Genomic DNA, 26,153 nt, shown 5'->3' with positions numbered 1-26,153 from the left:
ATAGCAGGGCCCTGGGGAGCATCAGCCAAGGAACACAAGAATGCAAGGAGGCAAAACCCATGGAAGGGGTCTTGTCTTCTTGAAGGGGGCTCCAGTGTGTCCTTATGAGACACTCTGCCTTTGTCAGAGAGCCTAAAAAACAGATTAGCCTAGCCCCAGAAACTACCTCCTGTCCTTTCTCATGGCTAAGACCTGGTTGATGTCATCTGGAGATAGCTGGATGTTTGGGCATCTCTGTACTTTGGGCATTTTAAAGCTGGAGAAATAGGTGCAGGCTGGCAAATTGCCATTTTTATTTACAAGACCAGTGTCAGTAATTTTTATGATCTTCTAGGTCTGGGTGGTTCTTTCCTGTAGGTGGTCCAGTTGCTCCCAGGTTAGGCATCTGATTGGGCTGGGCCAAGGACTATGGCTGGGACTGTGTCTTGGGAGAAAGCAAGTATTCCATTGAAATGCTTCTTGTCTTGGCCTTTGGGTCTTTGGCAGTGGACCTGACCCTTAAATATCTCTTTTCATGGACCCGCTATATTCCTTGACCATGGAGCAAGGGGAGATAGAAAGCCAAGTGGGTCATTTCTTGAAGTCAAAAGGGGCAGTGGCCACTTTCTCCCACCCTGGGTGTTAGCAGAGTCCAAGCGAGTCCAAAGACCAGGTAGGTAGAAACTTTTAGGAAGGCAGTTCTCTGTAGGCTTGCAGGGGGATGGGCAGAGCAATGTGGGGAGTTCATTCTGCCCTTGCATCTCTGGGATCCTTGAGTGACTCATGATCACAAAGCTGGAGTAAACTATCTCTGAGCTCATAGGATCATGGCTCCAGACTTGGAAGGTCCCATAGAGGTCATCCAGTTTGACTCCCACATTTTAGAAAACAAGGTCCAGAAGAAGAGATTTGTTCAAGATCCTAAATGGGCTGAATTTGAACTCATGTTCTCTGACTCCAGATCTAAGACTACTGTCATCTTCTTTCCAATGAGATAGTTCATTTCAGTCTTCCCTAGGCAGGTCTCAGAACAACTGGCTGTAGGAAAAGATTGTAAGTGTGTGTGTGTAGATTTGTACCCTTCCCCACCCTTAAGCAGAAGACAGAACCAAGTCAGGGGGTCCAGAACCTTCACTCCATTCAAGAATATTGACATTGAGTCAACCAAACCAGAGGGAGTTCCCTCTCCATTCAGGGCCATGATGGCCTGGTCTCAGGAAATCACCTAGATTCTTGGTTGAGTGTGTAGGTTCTGGTGACTGTCAGTGAGAAGCTTGGAATGGCATTCAAGGCTGACCAATACCCCGAAATGAGCTATCATGAGACTTCCTTGGAGGACTCCTCCAGAATGCCCGGGGTAATTACCCGAGAGAGGCCCCTGGGATATAGTGAAGCATAGATGACTGACCAGTCAGGGTAGGGGAGGGATGGGAGTAGCCTAATACTACTGTAGCTGCAGGTCTCAGCTTTTTACTGGGATCTTTTTGTCTTAGTGTTCTTATAGTACATAGTAGGTACTTAATCCATATTTGTTGGATTGGACTGGATGGGTGGACTGTGGCTACCTCCTCTCATGGGAATTTAGAATTTTAGAGGTGAAAAGGACCTTAAATATACTTCAACTTTCCTATTTTGTAAATGAGGAAATTGAGCCTTCCCTTCTTCTAGTGGTCTCCTGCATTTCTTTTCCTGCTCTCTCTACCTCCTATGCGAACAAGATGTTCCCTGAGGCCTCAGGAGAGTGTAGGCCTTCTATAAGCCTGCAAGGGCCATCAGTGGCCTCAGATGTCATCAAGAAAACTCATTTGGCTGTGAACACTGACTCTTTCCCTCAGTTTTTCTGATCATTTGGGGCATACAAGTGGAGAGAGAAGAATAAAGGCGTTTTTAACTGAAAAACATATGGGATGCAGAATAGAGTTGGACTTGGAAACAGGAAGATCCAGGTTCAAATCCTGCCTCTTAACTCGCTAGCTGTTTAATCATGGACAATTGACAATGAGTTTCAGTTTTCTCATGCAAGATGTAGAGTCCCCAAGTCCCTCTGTCCTCTCTCCATGTAGGATTCCATCTAGAGGGTTGTAGTCAGTTCTGGGAATCACTGCTGAAAGACACTGATAAATAGGAAAGCATATCCCAGAGGAGGGCAACCAGTGTAATGAAGGACCCATGGCAGATGGGGAACAGTTGGAAGAATTGGGGTATTTAGCCTACAGAAGACTTGTGGGGGGGGGGGGACATGGGTGAGCAATCAAAGCTGTCTTCATGTGTCTGAAGGCCTGTCTTCTGGAGGAGGATTGATGCCTGTTCTGTATGGCCCCAAAGGGCAGACTTAGGAATGGAAGGTGGACATTGCAAAGAAGGAAATTTCAAGAGAGATGGCTTAATGATTAGAGCTCTCCCCAAGTTGAATAATGGGGTATCTCAAAAGTGAGGGTCCTCCCTCTTTGCAGGTTTTCAAGGTCAGGCATTGGGCATGCTGCCCTAGACCCTCTTCTTTTCATGTTCTCTGTGATCTTATTGGCTCTCATAGATTTATTCATATTTTCTATGTAACTGATTCACAGATCTCTATATCCAGCTCTAGATTCTCCCCTGAGCTTCAGGCCCACATTATCAATCACCTATTGGATCTTCCAAACTTGGTGTCCTGTAAGTATCTCAAACTTCAAAATGTTTAAAACAGAACTCATCTTCTACCCCACCCCAAACTGATCCCTTTCCCAAACTTTCCTATTTTGAAGTCAACATGATTCCAGTCTCTCAGATCTATAACCTCATCATGATCTTCATTCCACACATCCAATCAGTTACTGAATCTCAGCCATTTCTACTTCTATGACATCCCTGACAGTCATCCCTTTCTCTCCACTCATCCAACCAGAAAATTAGTTCAGGCTCCTATCACCACTTTCCTGCATCATTGCAAGACCTTTCTACATACTCTGACCATCTCAAGAATCTCCCCACTCCAGGCTGTCATTCTCACTGTTGCCAAGGTGATTTTCCTTAAGTACTCATCTGACGGTTACTCCCCTAATCACTTAAGCGATTTCTTATCTTCTCTAGGATAAAATACAATATTTTCTTTTAGAGACTTTCCCAACATGGCCCCTGTCTCTTCTTTGAGATATACCTAAACAACCTGGCAGCCTTGTTGCTCCTCACTCATGACACTCCATGTCTCCCTACTTCTGCCTCACACAATTTTCTTTCTTAAAAACTCAAGATTCAACATCTACATGAATTCATTCTTGATCGCAGCTTCTAGTGCCCTTTTCCTTCCCAAGTTACCTTGTCTTTGTTGTACATTTTTGTATTCATTTTCATATTTGTCATGTATATAGTGGTGTACGTATTTGTCTCAACCAATAGAATGTAAGGTCATCGAGGGATTGTTTTGGTTTCTGTATCTCTAGTGCCTGTGTAGGTAGGTGGTAAAGTGATAGAACACTAAGCCTGGAGTCAGGAAGACCTGAGTTCAAATCCAGCCTGAGATATTTACTAGCTATACTTACTACCTCAGTTTCCTCATCTGTAAAATGAGCTGGAGAAGGAAATGGCAAACCACTCCAGTATGTGTGCCAAGAAAACCCTAAATGGGGTCATGAAGAGTTGGGCAGGACTCAGAAACGACTGAACAAAAATAATCTCCAGTGCCTCGTGCAGCGTCTGGCACATAGTAGGTGCTGAATCAATATTGGACAGATGCCAATCCAGGTCAGACTAGATGGCTGCCAAAGTTCCTTCTAGTTCTTAAACTCTGATTCCATAGCTTTCTCTGGAACCTCACAGGGGTGTTGGGGGCCCAAAGGAAATGACATGTAAAGTACTAGGCAAACTTTTAAGTGTTTTATGTTGGTTATTCTAGTTCAAGGACAACAGAAAAAGAGGTAGGAGGGTTAGAACAGGAAGGAAGCTGGGGAATTGATTTAGGCTGCTTTCTTGAGTTGGTAGAGAAGAACCCCGGGGCCAAGGCAGGAGAAGTGACTTCGAGTCATAGATTGATAGGTCCAAATCAAACAGGCCATAGAGACCATTGCCTGCATTTTCCATATGGGAAAACTGTGGCTTAGGGCGGGTAAGAGATTGGCTCTAGATCACACAGGTATTCAGGAGCAGAGGCCAGAGTTAACCTAGGTTTTGATCCAGAGACAGTGTCTCCGTGATATTACTCTGCCTCCTTAGGCTTGATCTGTTCCCTCTTTCCCTTCCTCTCTTCTTCTCTCCCTCTCTTCCTCTTCTCTCTTCTCCCCTTCTCTCTCCTCCCTCTCTCTCTGTCCCCTCCTGTTTTTCTTCTCTCTCTTTCTTCTCTTTCCCTGTCTTCTCTCTCTTCTTCTGTCTCCTCCATGTCTCCCCTCCCTCATCCCCTTTTCTTTTTCCTTTCTTCTCTCCTCTCCCTTCTCCTTCTCCCTTTACTTTCTTCACCCCCTCCCACTCTCCCCTCCCCTATCCTCTTCTCTCTCCTTTTTCCTCTTTTCCTCACCTTTTTCCTCTTCTCTTCTTTCTCCTCCCTCCATCTCTCCCTCTTTGCTCCCTCTCTCTCTCCCTCTCCCCCTTTCCTTCTGTCTCTCTCCCTCCCCTCTCTTCCCTTTCTCCTCCTTCTCCCTCTCCTCTCTTTCCCCTACCTCTTTTTCTCCCCTTCCCCCTCAGGTGAATCCCTTCAGTGTCCACAAAAGCTGCATCCCTTGCTATACCTCCGGAGGGTGTAAATGAACCATAGAATCACAATCTCTAATCTAGAAGGAACCTCTGAGGTTATCTATTCCAACCCATCCTGAGTCAGTATCCCCTCTCAGCAGCCCTGACAACCATCCAGCCCCTGCTCAAAGACCTTCAGGGACAGAGAGCTGCCCAGTCCCCTTGAAGTAGCAGGATAAGACTAATGCTTTCTTTTGACTTGACAGACCTCCAAATATGAAGGCCATCATATCCCTGATAAGTCTTCTTTTCTCCATGACAAATGCCTCAAAGTTGCTCTAACTGGTCCCTGTGTGATAACTTCATGAAATTTTGAGTTGAAGGGACCTCATCCAATGATCCCATTTTAAAGACCAATATGCCGGGGTCTAGGGATACAAAGTGACCTGCCAAAGTCTCCTCACAGGTAGTTAAGTAGCAGAGAAGGAAATAATAGCCTCTTTTAACCTGTTGGAAGATTTGCCTTATTCCTGGACGCTGCAGCCCTCAGAATCCACAATGGACAGTCGCTGGTCAAACTCTGAGAAGTTTGGACCCCACAACAACTGGATTCTTGATCCACAAGCAAAGAAACTTTCAAAGGAGAAAGCTCACTCTTCCCTGTAAGTACTGCCTCCTGGGGAGGGGTTGCTCTTCCTAAGGAGTCTTCATGCCCCTGGGTAGGAGCTGGGAAAGCTGTGGTCTGGATTATGACAGCCCCAGGAGGTCAGCCCTCTCAGGGCACTTCTGATTTGTGAGTCAGGACTTGGAATTTAGAAATGACCTGAAGGCAGGGAACACCAGAGCTGGGAGGGCCCTTAGAACACAGAGTGTCAGAGCTGGGAGGGCCCTTGGAACACAGAATGTCAGGTCTGGGAGGGCCCTTGGACCATAAATGTCAGAGCTATAAGGAATCTTAGAATATTGAATGTTAGAGTTTAAAGACCTTAGAACAAGAGAATATTAGAGATGAGGCAGAGCTCCTCCATTCATTTTTCTGGCGAGAAAGCTTAGACGAGAGGATGGGGAAACTCAGAATGGAAGGATCTTAGAAGTCACCTAGCCTAACTCTTCTTATAGATGAGGATGATGAAGTCCAGAGAAGGCAAATGTCTTGCATCAGATGAGGGGCTGATCGAATTCAGGGAAGTTTGGGGAAGCTCAGCTGTGGGGATGGGAGGTGTATCTGGTCAGAAGAAATCACCCTTGGACTAAGATCTGTGGGAGTCAATGACTGGGAGCCAACTGGCCACTAAGGTTCCAGGTATTGATGGGAATCAGGGAGCAGTGGGTTAGTACCTCAGGGTTGGGAAAGAGAAACCTCTGACATTTCCTCTTAGAATCATTACAGGCAAAGCTGTCTTCCCTATCTGGAACTCCCTCCCTCTGTCCCAAAATGCAAAGTGTCCAGATAAGGCTGAGCTATCCCATGATTCCCCTTGGGCCTCCCGCCAGTGCTCATGTATGTTTTGGATGGTCCCAGAGCAGAGCCACGTCACTCTAGGTTCTGCCCTCTGGAATTGCTGGGGTGGGTCCCCAGGGCCCTGTGACTGGAGGCTGGAGGTTAAACAGCAGAGCTGGGAAATGAGGAACCTTTCAGCCTCTGGGATGGGGCAAGGGAGCCACCTGTGCTCTCTTTCAGGACAATATCACTGGTGGTTGGAAGGTGGAATAAAGTAACTACTAAAATATCGGAGCCTGAAGATACCAGGTCTGGAAAGATCATAGAGACCTTGGAGCTGAAAGGGATCAGACCTCAGAGTCCAATCTCCCCCATTTTACAGAGGAGGAAACTGAGACCTAGAGAGGGAAGGAGACTTGCCTAAGGTCACACAGTGAGTTAGTGGCTGAGCCAGGAGTAGAACCCCGGGCTTCTGACTCCAGGTTCAGTCCTCTTAACGATTTTTTCAAATATATTGGCCGTAGCCTCAAAGATTTCTCCCAGGCCCCCATTCTTCCTTTTCCCTTCCCCATCCCAAATTTCCCACCCCTAAAAAATTCTACACGCTATTGGGGTTGTAGCAAAGCAGGTTGAACTCAAGGTTCTCGTCCCAGTGCCGAAGGAGGACAAAGAGCTGCTGGGCTGCAGTCTTCACTGAGGCCAGGGTACGGCCTTCAGGGACTTCCTGCTCTCCCAGCCAGGAGCTGGCTTTAGCTGCCACCAATTCCCACTCCACAAAGTAGGAGGCCGAGCTGTTTTCCAGCCACCCCAAGGCCACTGCTGTAGCCCAAACCTTGCTAGCTTGTTCGGGTCCATCAATCTCCAGGGCTGACTTATAACCAGCCAGGTCAGGAGAATGGCTCAGGGAGTTTTCTTTTGGGGACTGGAAAGGCTCAGCACAGGGTATGCGGCAGAAGGTCTCTGAGCTGTTTGAGAAAAGCTGGGTCTGGGCTGAAATCTGGAAGGTGCTGATGGGTTTTTTGATTCCTGGACTCTTGGGCTCTGGGGGCAGGATGTCTCGGTTGTGGGAGGAGTTGTGGGAGCAGGTGGTTAGTGTCACACGGTGGCAGGTGAATGGTGAGGTCCACTTGAGCTTTTCCATGGGGATTCCTGTAGCCCTACAGAAGGCCTGGTTGAGCAGGAAGGCCCCTGAGGCCAGCTGTAGAGAGACCTGGGGGACCAAAGAGAAAGGGAAGGGCTTAGAAGTCACATATTCATAAAGTTCCTGAAGGCAACATCCCATTGTGGAAAACAAGCTTGCCCTGGAGTCAGGAAGACCTGCCTTAGAGTCCAACCCTAGACATTCACCATCTTGTGTGACCATGGACAAGTCTCTCCAAATCTCAGTTGGTCACTCAATTAAATTAGATTCAATGGTTGTCAAGTGCTTAGCACAGTGCTAGATTCTGGGAATGCAAAGACAAAAAACAAACAACTCCCCCCTCCCCAAACAATCTCTGCCCTCAAGGAGCTTATATGTTTGTGGACAAGTAAATATAAGAAAATGGGGCAAGCGGGTGGCACTCACAACTGGAGGGAATTAGGAAAGGCTTTCTGAAGGAGGAGGCATATGACTTGAAAGAAGTAGACCATTCTAAAAGGCAGAGGTTAACAAGAATGTTTATTTATAGAATTCTAGATTGAGGGATGGATGGGATCTTTGGGGCCATCAAATCCAATCCTTCACGTTACAGATTAGGAAAATGAAACGCAGACAGTGAAGCGACTGCCCCAGGGTCACACAGCTAATGAATGTCCTTCAGTGTCCAGTACTTTGGGCTTGACTCCTTGACTCTGTCCTGTCAAAGGTCTTGCCCTGCCCAACCTAGCCTTGGATTACTTCCATCATCTACCCATGTTCCTTGCCAATGCACAAAGATGGAAGAAATCACAAAATTGCTACACATTTATGTACCCTAATTGCAACTGGGCCTTCACTGCAGCAAGGCCTCCCTAATTAACTTACTCTCCTGCTAGCCACTCTGGTTCTTCCAAACCTTTTCATTCTTCCTTCAGTCTCCCATGGCTCTCTTTCTACCAACTCTCAAAGCTGAGGATTTTGGTTAATTTGTCGCTAAAAATAATTGAGGCCATTAGCAAAGAGTTCATTCTTCTTCTCTCCTCCTCATCTCACATCACCCAGATGCCTTCTGTTACTATTTCTTATTCATCCATTTCATACAATGAGGTAGTGTTTTTCCTTACCAAGGCAAAGCCTTCTACATACGCGTGAGGTCCTATTTCATCCTGTCCTCTCCAGAAGAGAGCCCCCTCTATCATCCCTATTCTTTCATCAGTCTTCAGTCTCTCCTTGTATACTGCCTGTTTCTTTACTGCCTACAAACATGCCTATATCTCCCCCATCCTCAAAAATCCTCACTTGATCTGTTCATTCTGGATAGCATAGAGAACTGGACTTGGAGTCAGGAAAACTCATCTTCTTGAGTTCAAATCTGGCCTCAGACACTTCCTAGCTGTGTGACCCTGGGTAAGTCAGTTATCCCTGTTTGCCTCAGTTTTCTCATCTGTAAAATAAGCTGGAGCAGGAAATGGCAAATCCCTCAAGAATCTTTGCCAAGAAACCCCAACGTTGGACAGCAATTATATTTTGAAGGATGAAATGATAATCTAAGCAAGTCAAGATATTATTAGCTCTCTGCTTTGGACAGGGAGAGAGCTCTAGTGGATGTCTGGACATCTGACTTCTCTGTGCTAAACTCGTCATCCATTCCCTCGTTCTGGCTAAGTGGTCTGGAGAATGCTCCAGTGACAAAATTCCTTTGGCTCCAGCCTCTGATCCAAGTTCTCTCCACCATTCTGTCCCTCTGCTTTCTGGATAACTTTATGTGAACTTATCTTCTAAACAGTATTCAATGCTACTGCTCTCTTATCTACCCTCACCCTCACTTTTGCCTATTCTATTTCTTTCAATTAAAGTCTAGCCTTTTCCAGAGACTTATCCCAGTCATGGATTTCATTTCACCAGGTCTCAATTCTACCTTCCCAAGCATTCTTGGTGAATTCCTGTAAAGACACATGAGACATGGCCTTTATTATTTGAAGAAAAAAAACAGAAGGAATTGTGTAAAGAGATCGATGTATATGCATCAAGCAATTTATATTCTTTTAAAAATATTTATTCTCTTTAGTTTTCAACATTCATTTTTACAACATTTTGAGTTCCAAATTTTCCTCCCTCCTTCCCCTCCCCAAAACTGCATGCAATCTGACATAGGCTATACAGTTACACTTATATTAAACATATTTTCATATTTTAAGTCCTGCTGTGAAAGAAGAATGAGAACAAAAGGGAAAAACCACAAGAAAGAAAAAAAGAGAGAAAATAGTATGCTTCTGTCTGCATTCAGACTCCAAAGATCTTTCCCTGAATGGGGACAGCATTTTCCATCCTGGGTCTTTTGGAATTGTCTTAGATTATTGCATTCTCTGATGAGCTAAGTCTATCCAAGTTGGTCATTGCACAATGTAAGCAACTTATATTCTTAAAAAGACATCTTGGGAAGATGGAGGTGAGGGTAGATAAGAAAGTATGAACATGAAAACCTAGTCTACAATGCATTGTTGGTGAAGTTGTGAACTGATCCAACCATTCTGGAGAGCAATTTGGAACTATGCCCAAAGGGCTACAAAACTGTACATACCCTTTGATCCAGCAATACCACCAGCAGGTCTGTATCACAAAGAGATTATAAAAAATGGGAAAAGTACTCACATGTACAAAAGTATTTATAGCTGCTCTTTTTGTGGTGGCCAAAAGTTGGAAACTGAAGGAATATCCATTGATTGAGGAATGACTGAATACATTGTGAAATATGAATGGGATGGAAGGGAATTGAACACTATTGTGCTATAAGAAATGATGAGCAGGCATACCTCAGAAAAACCTGGAAAGACATATGAGCTGATGATGAGTGAAGTGAGCAGAACCAGAAGAACATTGTACATGGTAACATCCACCTTGTGCGATGACTGACTTTGACAGACTTAGCTGTGCTCAGCAATGCCAGGATCTAAGACAACTCCAAATGACTTAGGATGGAAAATGCTCCCCACATCCAGAGAAAGAACTATGGAGTCTGAATGCAGATGGAAGCATGCTATTTGCTCTCTTTTTATTGTTTTATTTCTTCTTTCTTGTGGTTCCTCCCATTGGTTCTAATTCTTCTTTACAACATGATTAATGTGAAAATGTGTCTAACATGAATGCATACGTAGAGCCTATATCAGATTGCATGCTGTCTTGGAGAGGGAGAAAGGGTGGGAGGGGGAGGAAATTTAAAACTCAAAATCTTATGAAAGTGAATGTTGAAAACTAAGAATAAATTAATTTTTTTTAAGAAAGAAAAGGAAACATAATCTAGTCCTATAAGTATAGTGTTAGGGATACTGAAGCTCAAAATGAACTGAGGTTGGAGAGGAAAGTTAAGAACAACAAAAGGAAGGAGGGTTCTCTCTCTCTCTCTCTCTCTCTCTCTCTCTCTCTCTCTCTCTCTCTCTTTCTCTTCTCTCAAAGGTAAGTTGGGTAAAAGAAATCAAAGAAAAGGAAAGGCTGCTTTTGGTTAGATGAGATGATGATACTGGACACTTGGGACAATAAGGATATCAACTTATTTCTTGGCCAAGGTTCTGTGGATTGTAAAGGACAGAACAAAAGTCTCTAACAGGTAGTTGACAGCCAAAGTAGATAGAGGGATAGATATTAAAAGTTCACCTATATGCCCTGGGAAGAAAGAAAGAAAAGTTCACCTATATGCCCTTGATGGATTCAAGTCACTAGCTCAGACTGTATCTTTGAATGCCGAAAGACCCAGCAAATAAGATCCATGGTTGGTGATCTCTGAAATATCATGGTGGAGTGGAATAATTACCAAAGGGTTGAGGGATGGTAAATATCCTGATTTTTTTTAAAGGAAAAAGAATAGAATTTGTAAATGAGACACCAGGGATTTTTTTGGTTCACTTCTTGGCAAGATTTTAAAATGTATTATTAAAAGGATGATTATAGCACATCTATAAACGGCCACAGTGATCACCAAGCTGGTACAGCTTCACTGAGATTATTTCCTTTGTTGATTGAATTAGCAGACTGGTAGATCAGGGGAATGGTTGAGATTGTCTACATTTTTGTAAAGTATTGGGGAAAATTTTTCATACTTTTCTCACAGAAAAGATAGAGAGACATGTGCTAGAGGTTTCAGCACTGGTTGAAAGAGTCCTTATTAATGGTTCAATACCAACAGGGAAGGAGGTCTCCAGTGGAGTGTCCTGGGGCTCTGTGCTGTTGAAATATATATATATATATATATATATATATATATATATATATATATATATATATATATATATATATATATATATATATATATCCATATATACTGATATACATATATATCAGTAACTAATGGCATGGATGCATGCTTATTAAATTCAAAGATGTTAGAAACCTGAATCAAGTTCTAGAATGATCTCAACAAATGAGAATTTTGGACTGAATCTAAGATGATGAGATTTAGTTGGGATAAACTTTTAAAAACTTAATTGGAATAATGTGGGCTCAGAACTTTACAGGATGGAGTAGGCGATTTGTCTGAAAAAGATCTGGGAACTTCTTAGTGGATCTTAGAATTTGAAATGTTAAGAAACATACAATCATAGCTGTAAGGGATCTTAGAATATGAAATATTAGAATGTGGAATTATTGGCACTAAAGGAGGGACTACAGAACATAGAATGTGCAAACTAGAAGAGTTGAAAGGGAACTTGGAAATCAAACAGTTCAATCTGTTTATTTTAGAAATGAGAAAAATGAGGTTCATAGACACAGATGGTTTGTCCAAGAGCACACAAAAAATGGATGGCAAAGACTAGAACCCAGGTCTCCTGGGTTCTCTACTACTCTTTCCCATTGAACCTCACTGAACAAGTAGGACAAGGGAAGATCATTCTGTTCAATTGGTACCTAGGCATCCTTTTGCACACTCAGCAACTTTTCAATGTTCCTTCTCTCTGTCAGTTAGTTGATTTGCCCAGAAATCAGTATTTATGGTCTCCTTCTTTTCACTCCTCTTCCCCATAGCCTTTAAAAGTCTATAGGATCCTAGATAATATTTGGAGAAGCACTGACCAATCTTGGGAGCTCCATCTTTTTTCATAGTGACTGCTGCACTAGGGGAGGTCTGGCTGGTGTGGGAAGGAAGAGGTTGCCCAGCTGGGAGAAGTGGGGAGAGGATTGGTTTTGGAAGGATGAAAAATGATGGGGAGGGAAGAGGAAAGGAGGGGAGAGAAAGGGAGAAGAAAGGAAGGGGAAGAGGGAAGAGAGGAGAGAGAAGTGAAATGGTGAGGAGCGGAGGAAATGGTAAAGAAAAGTATCTAAGAGAGGAGGAGAGGGGAGAGAAGTCTTCCCAAATGGAGAGAGAGGAGATGTGGTTGTAAATTGAAAAAACAATGCATCCTTTCTCCTTCTCCTTTGGTGCATGTCTGTGTTTTGGTGATAAGGATAATATCAAATATTGGTGCTTTATATTTTCTAAGGTCCTTTCCCAGAATGATATATCAGAAGGTAAATAGAGGCAAAGAGAGAAGTGGGTGCTCATATCAGACAATTGTGTTCCTTGTGGGCACCTCAAGTCCATAGTTTGGGCAGCAAAAGGAAGTTAAGGCCATACATAAATCTAGAGATGAAAGGCACTATTGAGGGGGATAAAGTTAAATCTGGAAAGGACCCAAGGCCATCTAACCCCCTCATTTTACACATGAGAGAACAGAGGAGGGAGAAGTGATCTGCCCTAAGCACCCAACTAGTGGGTGATGGAGCTAGGGTACCCTCCTGCCAAATCCAGTATCCTTTTCACTATAAATAGAATTTTTAGCACTTAATTCTAGACTGGTTACACTCTACTACTATTCTGTACTAAATTGTTTACTGTTCTATGATCTCTGAATTGTTTAGTGTTGATTTGAATATGGAAGAGACCTTAGGGATGGAAGAGGCTTTACAGATCTTCTGGTCCAACTCATTTTATAGATGAAGAAACTGAGGCCACCTAGAAAGGAAGTAACATGCTCAAGGGCACTTAGGTTGGAAGTAGAGGTGGGATTTGAACTCAGGTCCTTCAAGGTTCTGAAGCATAGATCTTTCCATCTCATGATGTTGCAGGGTTTCATTTTTTTTTGGTGGAGGGGAGGAAGGGAATCATCCATGGTTTTCTGTCAAGCCTTGTTGTTATGAACTGCAGAGAATGGGCAATGCCTTTGTCCTATGATGCCTCTCCCTCTCCACCCTTCAGATAAAGCCCATCCTCCCAGGGCAGGTAATAATGTACATATATGTCAAGGAACTCACCAGAGGTAAGTAATCCACATTCTCCGCCTCAAGGAGAAGCTCCTGTGACTGGGAGGCTGATGCTGGGATTTTGGACACCAAGCCCTTGGTTGCTCGAGTCAAGAATCTGTTCTTGTTCAGGTTCAGTCTGCAAACACACCAAGGCAAAACCAAAGCTGATACAGCTAGCTCTCCTTCCTGCAAGTTTCTCCCATGTTCCAAGAGCCTCTCTTGGGGCCTCCCTGACTCTCCCAGAAACCACTTACTGATGAGGCCAGGCCCTATTGTTCCCAGTCCACCATCATTCCCTCTCCACTCCCCAGCCACAACTCCTTTCCAATCTCTGACCTCTGATCCAAGACCATCCTCAACCTCTTGTTATTTCTACCAATAGAGGGCTCCCTCATTGGCCAGGATGTCCGAACTGGGAGGTTGTTCAGATACAGAATACTGGTGGTGGATTAATCTTCATTTTATAAAGAAAATTAATCCCAGAGAGGGGAAAGGATTGGTCCTAAGAGGACACAGTAAGTATATGAAAGCTAAAGCCTTTTGAACAAGCATCAAAGACCTTCTTTTCCTTTTCACATATTGATAGTGAGACCCCAGACACAACCTCCTGTCCTGGGTGATGCCTGTCCTTGAGAAAGCCCTGCCTGAGGCCCCTGTCCACCCTGCAGCAAACCCCAATCCTAGAAGGATTAGGTCATTGGAAAAGTTATAGAAAGTTTGTCTTGAGTGCCCTGGCTGGAGGAGGCAACCCCATCTCCACCCCTAGAATGCCGATGTTCCACTTGCTTGGCTCCTCCTGTGAAAAAGAAAGGGCCTAAAAAACTCATATACATGGAGATATTAGGAACCCACTGAACCCTGTCTCTATAGGGGTGGAGGACTGCATGATATTCATTCTTTCAGCCAAGAATTTATTACTTCTTTTTCTCCTTTTTTTAAAAGAATGTTTTCTTCGATTTTCATCTCAGTTATTGTCAGATATATTTCTCCTCCCTTATTCCCTTCCTCCCTTTTTCTTTCCCCCAGTGATTCTTCTCTGTTACAAAGAAAAATAGATCCTCACCCTGCCAATGCTGTATCTATTAGAACTGATAGAGTATTGTATACTCTACACATGTAGTTCCTCAGCTCCTCGAGGAAAGTAGGAAGACACATTTGTAAGCTTGTATTTTGAAAGAGAAGTCCAGAGAGGGTAACTCTCAATCCAAAGCAATAATTCTTAATGATATGCATATATATATATATATATATAATCTTAGGACCCTTTATTCACATGTGTAATGGGCTGCCATCTATTTCAGCTGCACTGACTGCTCTGAACTCTGCTTCTCCCCAGCTCAGTGGATGGAATGCCAGGCAGCTGGCTCTTACCTGGTACCAAAGAGGGTCTCTGAGGCCTTAAGGCTGGGAACAGGATTGAGAGAAGATTTGTACAGAGAACCTGAGGAAGAATGCAGAATCCTGACATGTTAGAGCTGGGAAAGACTTTACAGTGGATGGAGAAACTTCTATTTGTTTACATTTTAGTGATAAGTCTGGGCAGCTAGCTGGTACAGTAGTGTGTAGAGCGCTAGGCTTGGGAGTCAGGATGACTATCTTGAGTTCAAATCTGGCCTCAGCTGTGTGACCCTGGGCAAGTCACTTAAGTCTGTTTGGCTCAGTTTCTTCACCCATAAAATAAGGTGAAGGAGGAAATGGCAAACTATTCCAGCATCTTTGCCAAGAAAACCCCAAACTAGGTCATGCAGAGTAGGACAATTGAAACAAATGAACAAGTCTACCAATTTGTCCATCATTCTTCTACCCCTTTTTTTCCTTCCTTCCTTCTTTCCTTCTTTTGTTTCTTTTTTTCCCCGAGGCAATTGAGGTTAAGTGACTTGCTTAAGGTCACACATTGCACCCCTTTTCTAAATAAATTCCCCTTGGGTCTGTAGGGCTGGTATTCTTTCCTTTTCCTGGATGGATAGACTGAGGCCAAAAAGGCTGTGAGTCAGTGACAGAACCTATAGGAGAGTAGCATTAAGATGCCTTGGGTGTAGGGCAGGGCTTTCCTTGTTAGACCAGTTTTCCCATATTCCTGTTTCACCTATTTCAGGGTGGGTGTTGATGAGAGGGAAAGGACCCATTACAAACCTTCCTCCTTGTCCCCTTCCTCCAGGGACTCTGAAGGCCTCCAGCTTGAGAATGGATGTGGGGAAAGCTATTTATTACAATCTCTGACCCAAAGCACATTGTGGTTTTTCACTGTCTAAAGGAAACTTTGAGGCCAGTTGTCCACAGTGGGGAAGAACATACTGCCCCTTAGGTAGGACGCCCTTAGCTTCCCCCCTAGGCCCTGTATTATAAAACCACCACTCTGGCCCAATGTTAAACACTCCACCCTGGCAGCCTACCCTTCTGGCCCCTCATGCCACACCCTCCCTTTCCTCTGACACTTGAGGATCCTGCAGTTGGTCCAACTTAGGGTTATACATTTTGAGATGATAGGAATCATGTAACCCAGCTCCTTTATTTTACGGATGAGGAAACTGAGGCCACTGAGGTTTAAAGATTTGCCCAAGGACATGTAGGTAGTGAACGGTGGATCTAGGATTCAAATCCAAGTTTTCTATGTCTGCCAGACTAGGTTGCCTTCCAGAAAATGAGACTCAGAGAAAGAAATGACTTCTCTAAGCTCACAGAAGTCGTCTTCTAATGTCGGGAGATTGGAACCCCATGAATAGGGCAGCCCAAGCATTCTGCAGCCCTCTGGAGGAGGCAGGAGGAAAGCAGAAGGATCCCTGGCCTCTGGCCTCAGACTCGGACCCGGGCAGGGGAAGTGTGGTTCTGGCCAGAGGGGCCCATAGGGTAATGGAAGGGGAGACAAGTAGATAGAGGCGACCAGTCACTCACGGTCCCGAAGGCTGGTTCTCTCGGTTCTGATACTGGGAGGTGGACTGCAAGACACATTGGTCTCATCCAGATCTGCAAGAGAGAAAGTCCAGTGAACCCTTATATCTCCCTCTCCCAGGTTCACCCCTCCCCCTTCCCTCCCTTTCTTTTCTTTTCTTTGGAGGTGATTGGGGTTAAGTATCTTTCCGAGGGTCAGTCCATCTGGGGCTGCATTTGAACTCAGGTCCTCCTGACTCCAGGTCTGGTGTTCTATCCACTGTGCCACCTACCTGTCCCTCCCCCAACCCCCCTTGATCCTTCTTTCAATTCAATTCAATTCCAATTTGAACTCAACTGCTGCTTCATGTCATTTATTCCAATTCAATTCAAACAATATTTATTCTCATCTTACTAGGCAAGAATGGAAGAGATCAATGACAGACACAAAATTCCTCAGGTGAGAGCTCATGAGGCCAATGACAAGACCAAAGGCACGACTCCCGCAGGAGCCATTTTATGAAGTCAGATCAATAAAGATATAAGTGCCTACTAAGTGCCAGGCAATGGAGACAGAAACCTACAAGAAAAGGACAATGCCTGCCCTCTCAGAGCCTACACACACACAGGCACACACACACGCACACACACACACACCTAACATTTAAGTGCTTACTACGTGCCAGGTAAGGGCTTTACAAATATTATCTCATTTAATCTTCATGAAAAATCTGGGAGGTGGGGGCTATTATCTCCATTTTATAGTTGAAGAAACTGAGGCAGACAGAGGTTAAATGACTCGTCCTGGCTCATACAGCTAATGAGTCAAATTTGGACTCAGGTCTTCCTGACTCTAGGCCCAGTCCTCTACCCACTGTGGTATCGCCTGGCCAAGGCATGAGTAGCTGAGGGGGATCATGAAAGATTTCAAATAGAAGATGATATTTAAGCTGAATTTTGAATCAAATAAGGGATTTTAAGAGGCAGAGGTAAGGAGGGAATGTATTGTAGGCAGCTAGGTGGCACCATAGTGCAGAGAGTGCCGGACCTGGAAGATGAATTCAAATTTAGCCTCAGACACCCACTAGTTGTGTGACCCTGGGCAAGTCACTTAACCTCTGCTTGTCTCAGTTTCCTCAACGATAAAATGGGACAATAGTATGTACCTCCTTGGGCTGCTGGCAAAGAGCAAATGAGGTAGTATTTCTAAAGTATTTTGAGGATCTTAAAGAGTTACATAAATGCTAAAGATGATAATTATTCTACAACATGGGAAACAGAGGCAATTGTGTGTAAGGAGCAGCTGGAAGGCCATTTTGGCTGTAGAGTGGTGAAGGGAAGACATGTATATATACACACATACACATACATAAATATACACATATGCATACACACATATAATATACACACATACATATACATACATATACATGTACTGTACACATACATTTATATACACACACACATAAACATATATACATATACACATACACAGATACACACATGCACATACATGCATGCATATACATATACAGACATATACACACATACACATAATATACATATACATATACACATGGACATACATATATACATACATACATATACCCAAATATACATACACACACTTATACACATATGGTTGTTATCCATTCTCGAAGAGGATCACAATGACAGCACCATGATAAAGTGAAGTTTCAGTGTGTCCAACTGTGGCTGATCAGACCAACATAAGCTCAGAATGCTCTACTACAGGTTGGGCACAGATAGTCCGTGTGAATATTTGGGATGGATATCCCAAATCTGCGCATCCTATGTTTACTTTGTGCTGTCTCAATTGTGCTTTGCTCATCGAGCACAGCACCCTTTCTGATGTGGGCACACCATGCTGAGTGGTCCTGTGCCAGTGTCTCCCATGTGTCACAGTCAGATCCAAAGTTCTTGAGAGAGACCTTGAAAGTGTCCTTGTGTCGCTTCTTCTGACCACCATGTGATCGCCTGCCCCAAGCGAGTTCTCCATAAAATAGTCTTTTTGGCAAGTGCACATTTTGCCTTCGAACAACATGGCCAGTCCATCAGAGTTGTGCTCTCTGAAGCAAAGTTTGAATGCTTGGCAGTTCAGTTCAAGTAAGGACTTTAGTGTCTGGTACCTTATCCTGCCAGGTGATTCTCAGAATCTTCCTAAGACAGTTCAAATGGAAGCAATTCAGTTTCCTGGCATGGCACTGGTAGACTGTCCAGGTTTCACAGGCATACAACAAAGTCAACACAACAGCTCTGTAGATCTTCAGTTTGGTAGTCAGTCTAATACCTCTTCTCTCCCAAACTTCTTCAGAGCCTCCCAAACACTGAGCTCGCTCTAGCAATGCATGCATCAACCTCATTGTCAATGTGTACTTCCCTGGAAAGTACACTACTAAGGTAAGTGAACTTATCCACAGCATTTAAAACTTCTCCATTTGTTATAATCGATGGTTCCACGTATGCATGGTGTGGTGGTGGCTGATGGAACACCTGTGTTTTCTTAGTGTTAATTATTAGGCCAAAATTAGCACAGGCAGCAGAGAATTGATCCATACTTTGCTGCATCTCAGCTTCAGAGGCTGCATTGAGTGCACAATCATCTGCAAACAGAAAATTATGCACCAACACTCCCTCCACTTTGGTCTTGGCTTGTAACCTTTCCAAATTGAAGAACTTACCATCAGCACAGTAGTTGAGCTTGATGCCGTGTTCATCCTCATTGAAAGCATTTGTCAACATGGCTGAAAACATCATGCTAAAAAACATTGAAGCAAGCACATAGTCCTGTTTCACTCCATTGATGACTGGGAAGGCACGAGAGCATTGTCCACCATCCAGAACCCGGGCAAACACATCATCATGAAATTGATGTACAATACTGATGAACTTCTCCGGGCAACCAAATTTTGACAAAATTTTCCATAAACCCTCATGACTAACAGTGTCAAAGGCCTTGGTCAGATCTACAAATGTTGTGTACAGACCTCTGTTCTGCTCCTGGCATTTCTCCTGGAGTTGTGGGGCAGCAAACACCATATCAACTGTTCCTCACCCCTTTCTGAAGCCACACTGGCTCTCAGGTATATGACCATCTTCCAGGTCAAGGATCAGCCTATTAAGGAGAATTCTAGCAAGAATTTTGCCAGCAATGACTAAGAGAGAGGCCCCTCCCTGTGATTGTCACAGGACAATCTATTCCCTTTACCTTTACAGAGATGGACAATGGAGGCAGGTTTTAAATTAAGTGAAGGTTCATTCCTAGAGTCATTAGAGAATCAGTCACTGGAGTTTACTGAGTAGGAGTTTGACAGGGTCTGGCTTACATCACTTAGTGGAGGATGGATGGAAGAGGCCAGGTGTCCACTAGGAATCTCCAGCCTTAGCTCCAGTGAAAGGTGCTGAGGAGTCGTCAGCATGACATGAGGGCATCCTTATTCCCTGGAGACAGACTGGATGGCAGACCTGGTCTGCTGTCTCATACACGGAGGAATGGAGGTGGAGGAGGTCTGGTTGCCTTGCAGTCTCATCTCCACAGGACTTGATCTGCTGCTCCAGAGAAACCTCTTCCACCTGGAAGCCCACTCCAGCCCGTCTGACCCTGGTCTTCTCCATTCCTGTGACCTCTGCCTCTGATGGCTGGCTCCTCCCAGAGCCTCCATTTTAAGGGGCACCCCAGGTCATAGATTCCTTCTCTCCAGGCTAATCTGTTGACTTATCTCCACAGGGTTTTCTCGACTGCTGGTTCAACTCCTCTACCTTCTCCACCCCTGGCTCCCTTTTTCAGCTTCATTTTATGTACTATCTTTTCCCATGAGAGTATAAGCTCCTCCTGTCTTTCTTTCTGCTTGTAGCTGTACTTCCAGCACTTAGCTCAGTATCTGGCAACACAGTAAACACTAATATCGTTGACTGATCTCTGGACCATAGAAAACATGGATGACTATGTACTCCTACTTCTACTACTGAAGATAAAACTCTAAGCTCCTGTTCTAGTGATGGTGGATTAGAAGCAATGTTTCTCTGGAGATGAAGGATACTGATTGCATTCTTAGGGATTTCAAAGCATCCAAATATAATGTCACCTCAAGGTTTTTACAGTGAGATGGAGTTAGGCTAGATAATCTCTAAGGTACATCATAAGGCATATAATACATAATTCCATGTTCCAAGACCTCTCCTAGTTCTGACATTCCATGTTCTAAGGTCCTTCTGAGCTCTGCCATTCTACATTCTAAGGTCTTTCCCAGCTCTGACATTCTATGTTCAAGCACTCCTCCCAGAACTAATATTCTATGGCCTATGTTTGGGAAATGTTTCGGGAGCTGTTACTGGAAGGTGATATCTAAGTGCCAAATCTTATTACTGCCTAGTGTGGCATTACTTACCATAAAAAAAAAACACTGTATAGTTTCTAAACCTCAGGTGTCCCCCAGGCCTTCACACTAATGATGTTGAATTCAGGAGAAACCACAATCCACAGGAAGGATACTGCAAGGAACTGTGCTTTGGGAATGAGAGTCAGTCAGCAGAGTGGGGCAGAATGTGGGAGGAAGTATTTCTCCCATGATTAAGGGAACTGAGATGAGATGTCTAACTATTCCAAAATCCACTTCCCCAATCCTCTACACAACAGTGCTGACTAATGCCAAGGACTGAGGTCCTTGAACTGCTGCTTAAAGGCTGAGCAGGAAGCCTGGAAGCCCAGAGAAAAGCCTTGGGCCTCCCCTTCATGGGTGTGGTCAGACCCATTTTATAGCACTTTGGAATATATGGAAGGACCTCAAAGACAAACCCAATCCCTTCTCCCTGGTCGTCTGAGCCATACTTCTCTCTGTCAGGAGACCCAGTCCTTCCTTCTTGGCTCTTTAGTTAGTCCTGACTTTCTGCAGGGCATCACCCTGAGATTTGCCAGGGACCAGCACCTCTTTTCTGGTTGACCTCTTCACCCCTAGCCAGTCACCAGGAGAGTCCTGAGGCAAGTTACTGACCTCTAGCCTTGGGAAAAGCCAAGCAGAGGTTTTATTTTCTTCCCCAGCACTTCACTAGGGTGAATGTGGAAGGAGGCTGGTTTGAGATTCAGAAGCAGCTGATATGGTAACTAGGAAGGAGTGTGTGTGTGTGTGTGTGTGTGTGTGTGTGTGTGTGTGTGTGTGCACACGCGCATCTGTATATGTGTGTGTGAGAGGCAGAGAGAGAGAGAGAGAGAGAGAGAGAGAGAGAGAGAGAGAGAGAGAGAGAGAGAGAGAGAGAAAGAGAGAGACACAGAGAGACACAGAGAGAGAGAGAAAGAGAAAGAGACAGAGAGAGAGAGAGAGAGCAAGAGCACGTTGGTGCCAACATCCTTTGATGATTTACTGATAGGCCAGCTGGGCCCTCTGTCCTCTCTCTGCCTGCTGGCTGCCAGTTGAAAGGTGAGAAGCAGTGGGCAGGTGTCCCTAATGATGGAAGACTTTCAGGAAATAGCCTGAGAGCTGGCAAGGCCCCAGCATCCCCAGGGCCTGGCTTGGCCTTCCCTCTGCATTTAGTCTCAATCAGCTGCCAACCTTTCTCTCCTGGGTCCTGTGTGCATATGCGTGTGTGTGCTCGCATGCATGTGTTCATGCATGTGTGCATGCATGTGTGTGCAGCATGCATGTTGTGTGTCTGGTGGGAATGGGGGTGTGATTGGGAGATGCCCATTCAGAGCCTGGGATGGGGGTGAGGGGGAGTTTGGACTCTAACATCCTTATTCAGAATGAGAACTGGCTGAATGAGATTGGCCTGGGGGCAATGGGCTTTCACTGGGTGAAGGAAAGTAAAGGGTGCTCCCTTCTGCCATTTGTCTGCTTCACTGACAAGTGCATTTCATCAAAAATCAGGAGGCCTGGGTTCTAGATCCAGCTCTGCCACTAGCCGTACAGAGAACCTCAAGTGAATCTATTTCTCCTCTCCCAATTTCCCAAAATGTAAGAGGAGAAGTTGAGTTACATGGTCTCTCCAGTCTCTTTCAGCCTCTGTGCAAACATTGTACATCCCTTCTGGCTCTCACCTTCTGGGTTCCTAGGGGCCAGTGGAAAGAGCAGTGAACTGAGGAGGGTTGAAGGTGGAGTCACAAAATCTCAATTCAGATATAAAATCTGCTGCTCAGTACTTGTGGGACCGTGAGGCAAGTTACTCTACTTCTCTGGGCCTCAGCTTCCTCATTAGTAAAATGTGGTGTTTGGATTTGATGACCTCTGAGGCTCCTTCTGGCCCTAAGTGTATGATTCTCCCTGCTATGACATTCTATGCTCTGAAGTTCCTTCTAGCTCTGACATTCTATGTTCTAAGTCCCTTTCCAGCTTGAACACTCTCTCTTTTAAGGTACTTGTCAGCTTTGATATGCTCACCCCCCCCCCCCAAGAGTCCTACCAGTTCTGATAGTCATGAGTTCCAAAATCCCCCAGACTTCCAACACGCACTTTTATGGTTCCTTCTAATTCTAACATTCTATGGTTACTTGTCCTAGCATTCTGTTTTTAAGGGCCCTTCCAGTTTTATGATTCCTTGATATAGAAAGCCCCTATCCAACTTCCAAATTTACTATTACCTTATCCCTTATATCTCCCTGGTAATTTGTAGACTTGCTTTTCCTAGCCACTCCCTAGTTAAGCAGCCTGAGAATTTTTTCAGTCTTCTGGAAAGAAGCTGTCCAGCTCTAGGTGTGGAGACTCAGCCCTTGGAATTGTGGGGTCATACATTCTTTTAGAGAAACATTACTTGAAAAGCCTGAAGATATCAGCGTCTCCTATCCTCCCTATTTGTCCATCTGGAAAAAGAAGACAGGGGAGAAGGCAAGATTCCATTGGTTGTTTCTAGTGGAATCAAATGAAAAATTAAGTGTGTTTATGCCAACATATAGGTCATCACAAACTCACAGGCACATTACACAGACAGACACCTTGATGGCGGTCCTGCCATCTAGTGGCTGACAGTAATCAAAAGACCTAATTCTTTGCTTCCAGGGCTACAATCATAATAACAAAAACATTTTTAAGGTGGATTAAGGCTGATGAAACACTTTCTTGATGACAAACTTGTGGGGGTAGACTATGCATTGCTTTGATGTTTTGATAAATCTGTGCTCTAATCATCCATCATGGGCATTCCTCCTCCAGCGATGCCAATCACAACTCATGCATGCTAGTAGCCCAGAGTTTCTTGCCTACATCTTCCTGTAAATGGACCATAGAGAGTCCATCCAAGGTGCTGAGGGGGTCTCCAGCAAGTTCTCTCATGGAGCACATGGACTGTCCGTTGGTTCTCCCTCTCTTTCTTTAGAGATCATCTACCCCAATGCCTTCTTTGTACAGTCTGAGGAACTGAAGCTCAGAGATGTTAAATGACTTGCTCAAGGTCACACGTCAAACAAGTTGTAGAGTCAGGATGAGAATCCAGACTTCCACAGAATCCTCTTCCACCTAATAATAAGCCCACCTTTGTTCCCCAGTCATTCTTTACAGCAATTCTCGGGTACAGTCCATGATTAGTAAAATGTACTGTAGCCTGCTCATGCCCATCATGCACTTCTCCACTCCTCTTTGGGTGACCTCATTTAATTCTGGAGTCACTGTATCCTTCTTTGACTTGAAGGCATATCATATCACTGAGAGAATACTGGTCAAAAAAGATGACCCTTTATCTTAAGACTGAGGTCCTTAAAATAAAGGTGCTGCAACACTTTCCAAACACAATACAGACCATTTTCTTCCTCATCTTTGACTATGAGCCTAGATCATAATAGTGTCTGTCCAAGATGAAAGTGCTGATGCATTGACTATCTAGCTATATATTAGGTGTTCTTCATTGACTTGGTATTTCTTGTGTGGATAGGTAGGCAGAACCCTTTAGAAGGATTATGGATGTCATTTATAAAATTTTGCAAAATTCTGAGACTTGATACAATCAATTTGGAGGACCTCACCACAGAGAGGGAACTCCTCTTGAAACTGGACTCCATATCAGCCCTTCATGATAGTGACAAACACTGTTGGTGAGCATGTCTTCCTGCTTCATTCCTTGCTTGATATTAACAATTAGAAGTTCATCAAACAAAGTTGTGTCTACTATGAAATCTTTCAAAAAATTTTTGAAGCATGTGTAGGAGGTACTTTGTTGGAGTAGAACCTTTAAGGTGGGGTTTTGTTTAACTAAGTCAATTTTTAAAAATAGCTAACAAACAACCAATACAGCAGGATCCTTTATTCTCTACATTTTTTCAGCCAGCTTCTGTGTGATTGTAAAGATGTGGCCAACCATGGAATATCTTCTGTGGAAGTCTGTTATTCTCTTATGCCATCTGTTAAGAATGCTCTTCTTGTGTATATAACTTTTTAACATAAGAACTTCATACATATGGGACAGTAGATGTATTAGTAGGCTGTAGTTTGTGGTATTCTCTTGATTACCTCCCTTTATTTTTTGTAATGCTACACAGCCTAAGATGGCTTTTCTTTTGCATAACTGTTACTTTCCCTTCTTTCAGATCCCTTCAGAACTTATTCATCAATGTCTTCAAAGCTGTTTCTTTCAGTACAACAATCCTGTGTATACTTGGTCCAGGGGCCTGGGTTAGAAAGAACTGGTGATACAGATGGAGCTATTGCTTCTTCCAGGTCCTTGGATGGAGGTATGGAGAAATGGGTGAAATCAGAGTGAGCCAAGGAGGGAAGGATTTTTTTGTCGTTTTTGAGTTGTTTCAGTCCTGTCTGACTCTTTGTGCCATTTGTTTTGCTGTTTACTTTCCTAGTTCATTTTACACATGAGGAAATGGAGGCAAATAGGGTTAAGTGATTTGCCCAGAGTCATACAGCTAGTAAGTATCTGAAGTTGGATTTGAACTTATGAAGACAGCCTTCCTGACTCCAGACCTACAGTTCTATCTACTGCACTACCCAGCTGCTCTTATGGGTGGATTCCAATGATTGAATTTAGGTAGTGTGGTACAGTGGAAAGAACCCTGTCTCTGGAGTCAGAGGACCTGGGTTCGAACCCCACCTTTGATGCCCCCTATCTATGTGACCTTGAGGTAAGTCATTATACTTCCCTTGGCTCCAGTTTCTTCCTCCGTAAAATGAAGGGGTTGAACCACATGGCCTTTGAGGTCTCTTGCAGTTCTAGAGCTAGGAGCCTATGAATATCACTAATGCCTCTCTACCAAGTTGGACAAAGCCAAGCTTTCTACTCTGGGGTATACCTGTTATTATTAATACCTCCTCGTACCTTGTTCAAGGGCTGCTCCCTGGAAGAAATAATCATAATCTCATATTCCTATAAAAATCTGTGGCTTACAATATATCTTCCTCTTGAGTTCTGTGAGTATACAAGTATTATGATGGTTTTTATAGTTGGGTTATCTGAGGCTTAGGGTAGGTCCCAGATCATAGAGCCAAAAAGTTCTAGAGTTGAAGCTTGAACCGAGGTCTTCCTGACTGAGCTTATTGTTTCTTTTATGTCATGTTGCCTTCCAAAAAGTATACAAGAAGTTGGGCTGCAGTTTCTTTATTTATAAAATGAGGAATTTGGTCTGATGGTTGCTAAGGTCCACTCTAGATCCAAATTCTATGATCCTATGATTCTGTCTCTGGTTAGCTTCTTGGTTCATCTCAGTGCTGATACCTCACCCCAGCCCTCTTTTCTGCCAGATTGCTTCAGTCTCCTCAACTTTCACTCCACCTGCCTGGATTCTTGATCTTCTGCTTTCTCTGACCATTGTCTGACTTTTTCTGTCCCTGCACCCACAGGGTGATGCCTGCCTTACATCCTCACTACATTCTTTCTTACAGCCCA

At 44.1% G+C, this 26,153-nt stretch overlaps 1 protein-coding gene across 8 annotated transcripts in view; it reads right to left on the bottom strand.

Moving 5' to 3' along the window:
* Positions 1-6,586: 6,586 nt before the first annotated feature.
* VWA5B1 (von Willebrand factor A domain containing 5B1) overlaps positions 6,587-26,153 on the bottom strand; it is a 124,946-nt gene continuing 105,379 nt past the window's right edge. For 6 of the 8 annotated variants that reach the window (XM_072609144.1, XM_072609147.1, XM_072609143.1 and 3 more), the window contains 4 exons: positions 16,347-16,418; positions 14,826-14,895; positions 13,464-13,590; positions 6,589-7,271 (listed from right to left, as the gene is read on the bottom strand). In XM_072609144.1, coding sequence (XP_072465245.1) covers positions 6,660-7,271; positions 13,464-13,590; positions 14,826-14,895; positions 16,347-16,418 — 881 coding nt within the window. In that variant the 3' untranslated portion in view covers positions 6,589-6,659. Of the gene's footprint in view, positions 7,272-13,463; positions 13,591-14,825; positions 14,896-16,346; positions 16,419-26,153 lie in introns of all 8 variants that reach the window. The other 2 variants (XM_072609141.1, XM_072609142.1) reach the window with 1 other exon arrangement.

This window comes from Notamacropus eugenii, chromosome 5, assembly GCF_028372415.1.
Source record: "Notamacropus eugenii isolate mMacEug1 chromosome 5, mMacEug1.pri_v2, whole genome shotgun sequence".
Classification (NCBI taxonomy): Eukaryota; Metazoa; Chordata; class Mammalia; order Diprotodontia; family Macropodidae; genus Notamacropus; species Notamacropus eugenii.
The sequence above is the reverse complement of the archived record's forward strand: the minus strand, read 5'-3'. Positions and strand labels throughout refer to the sequence as shown.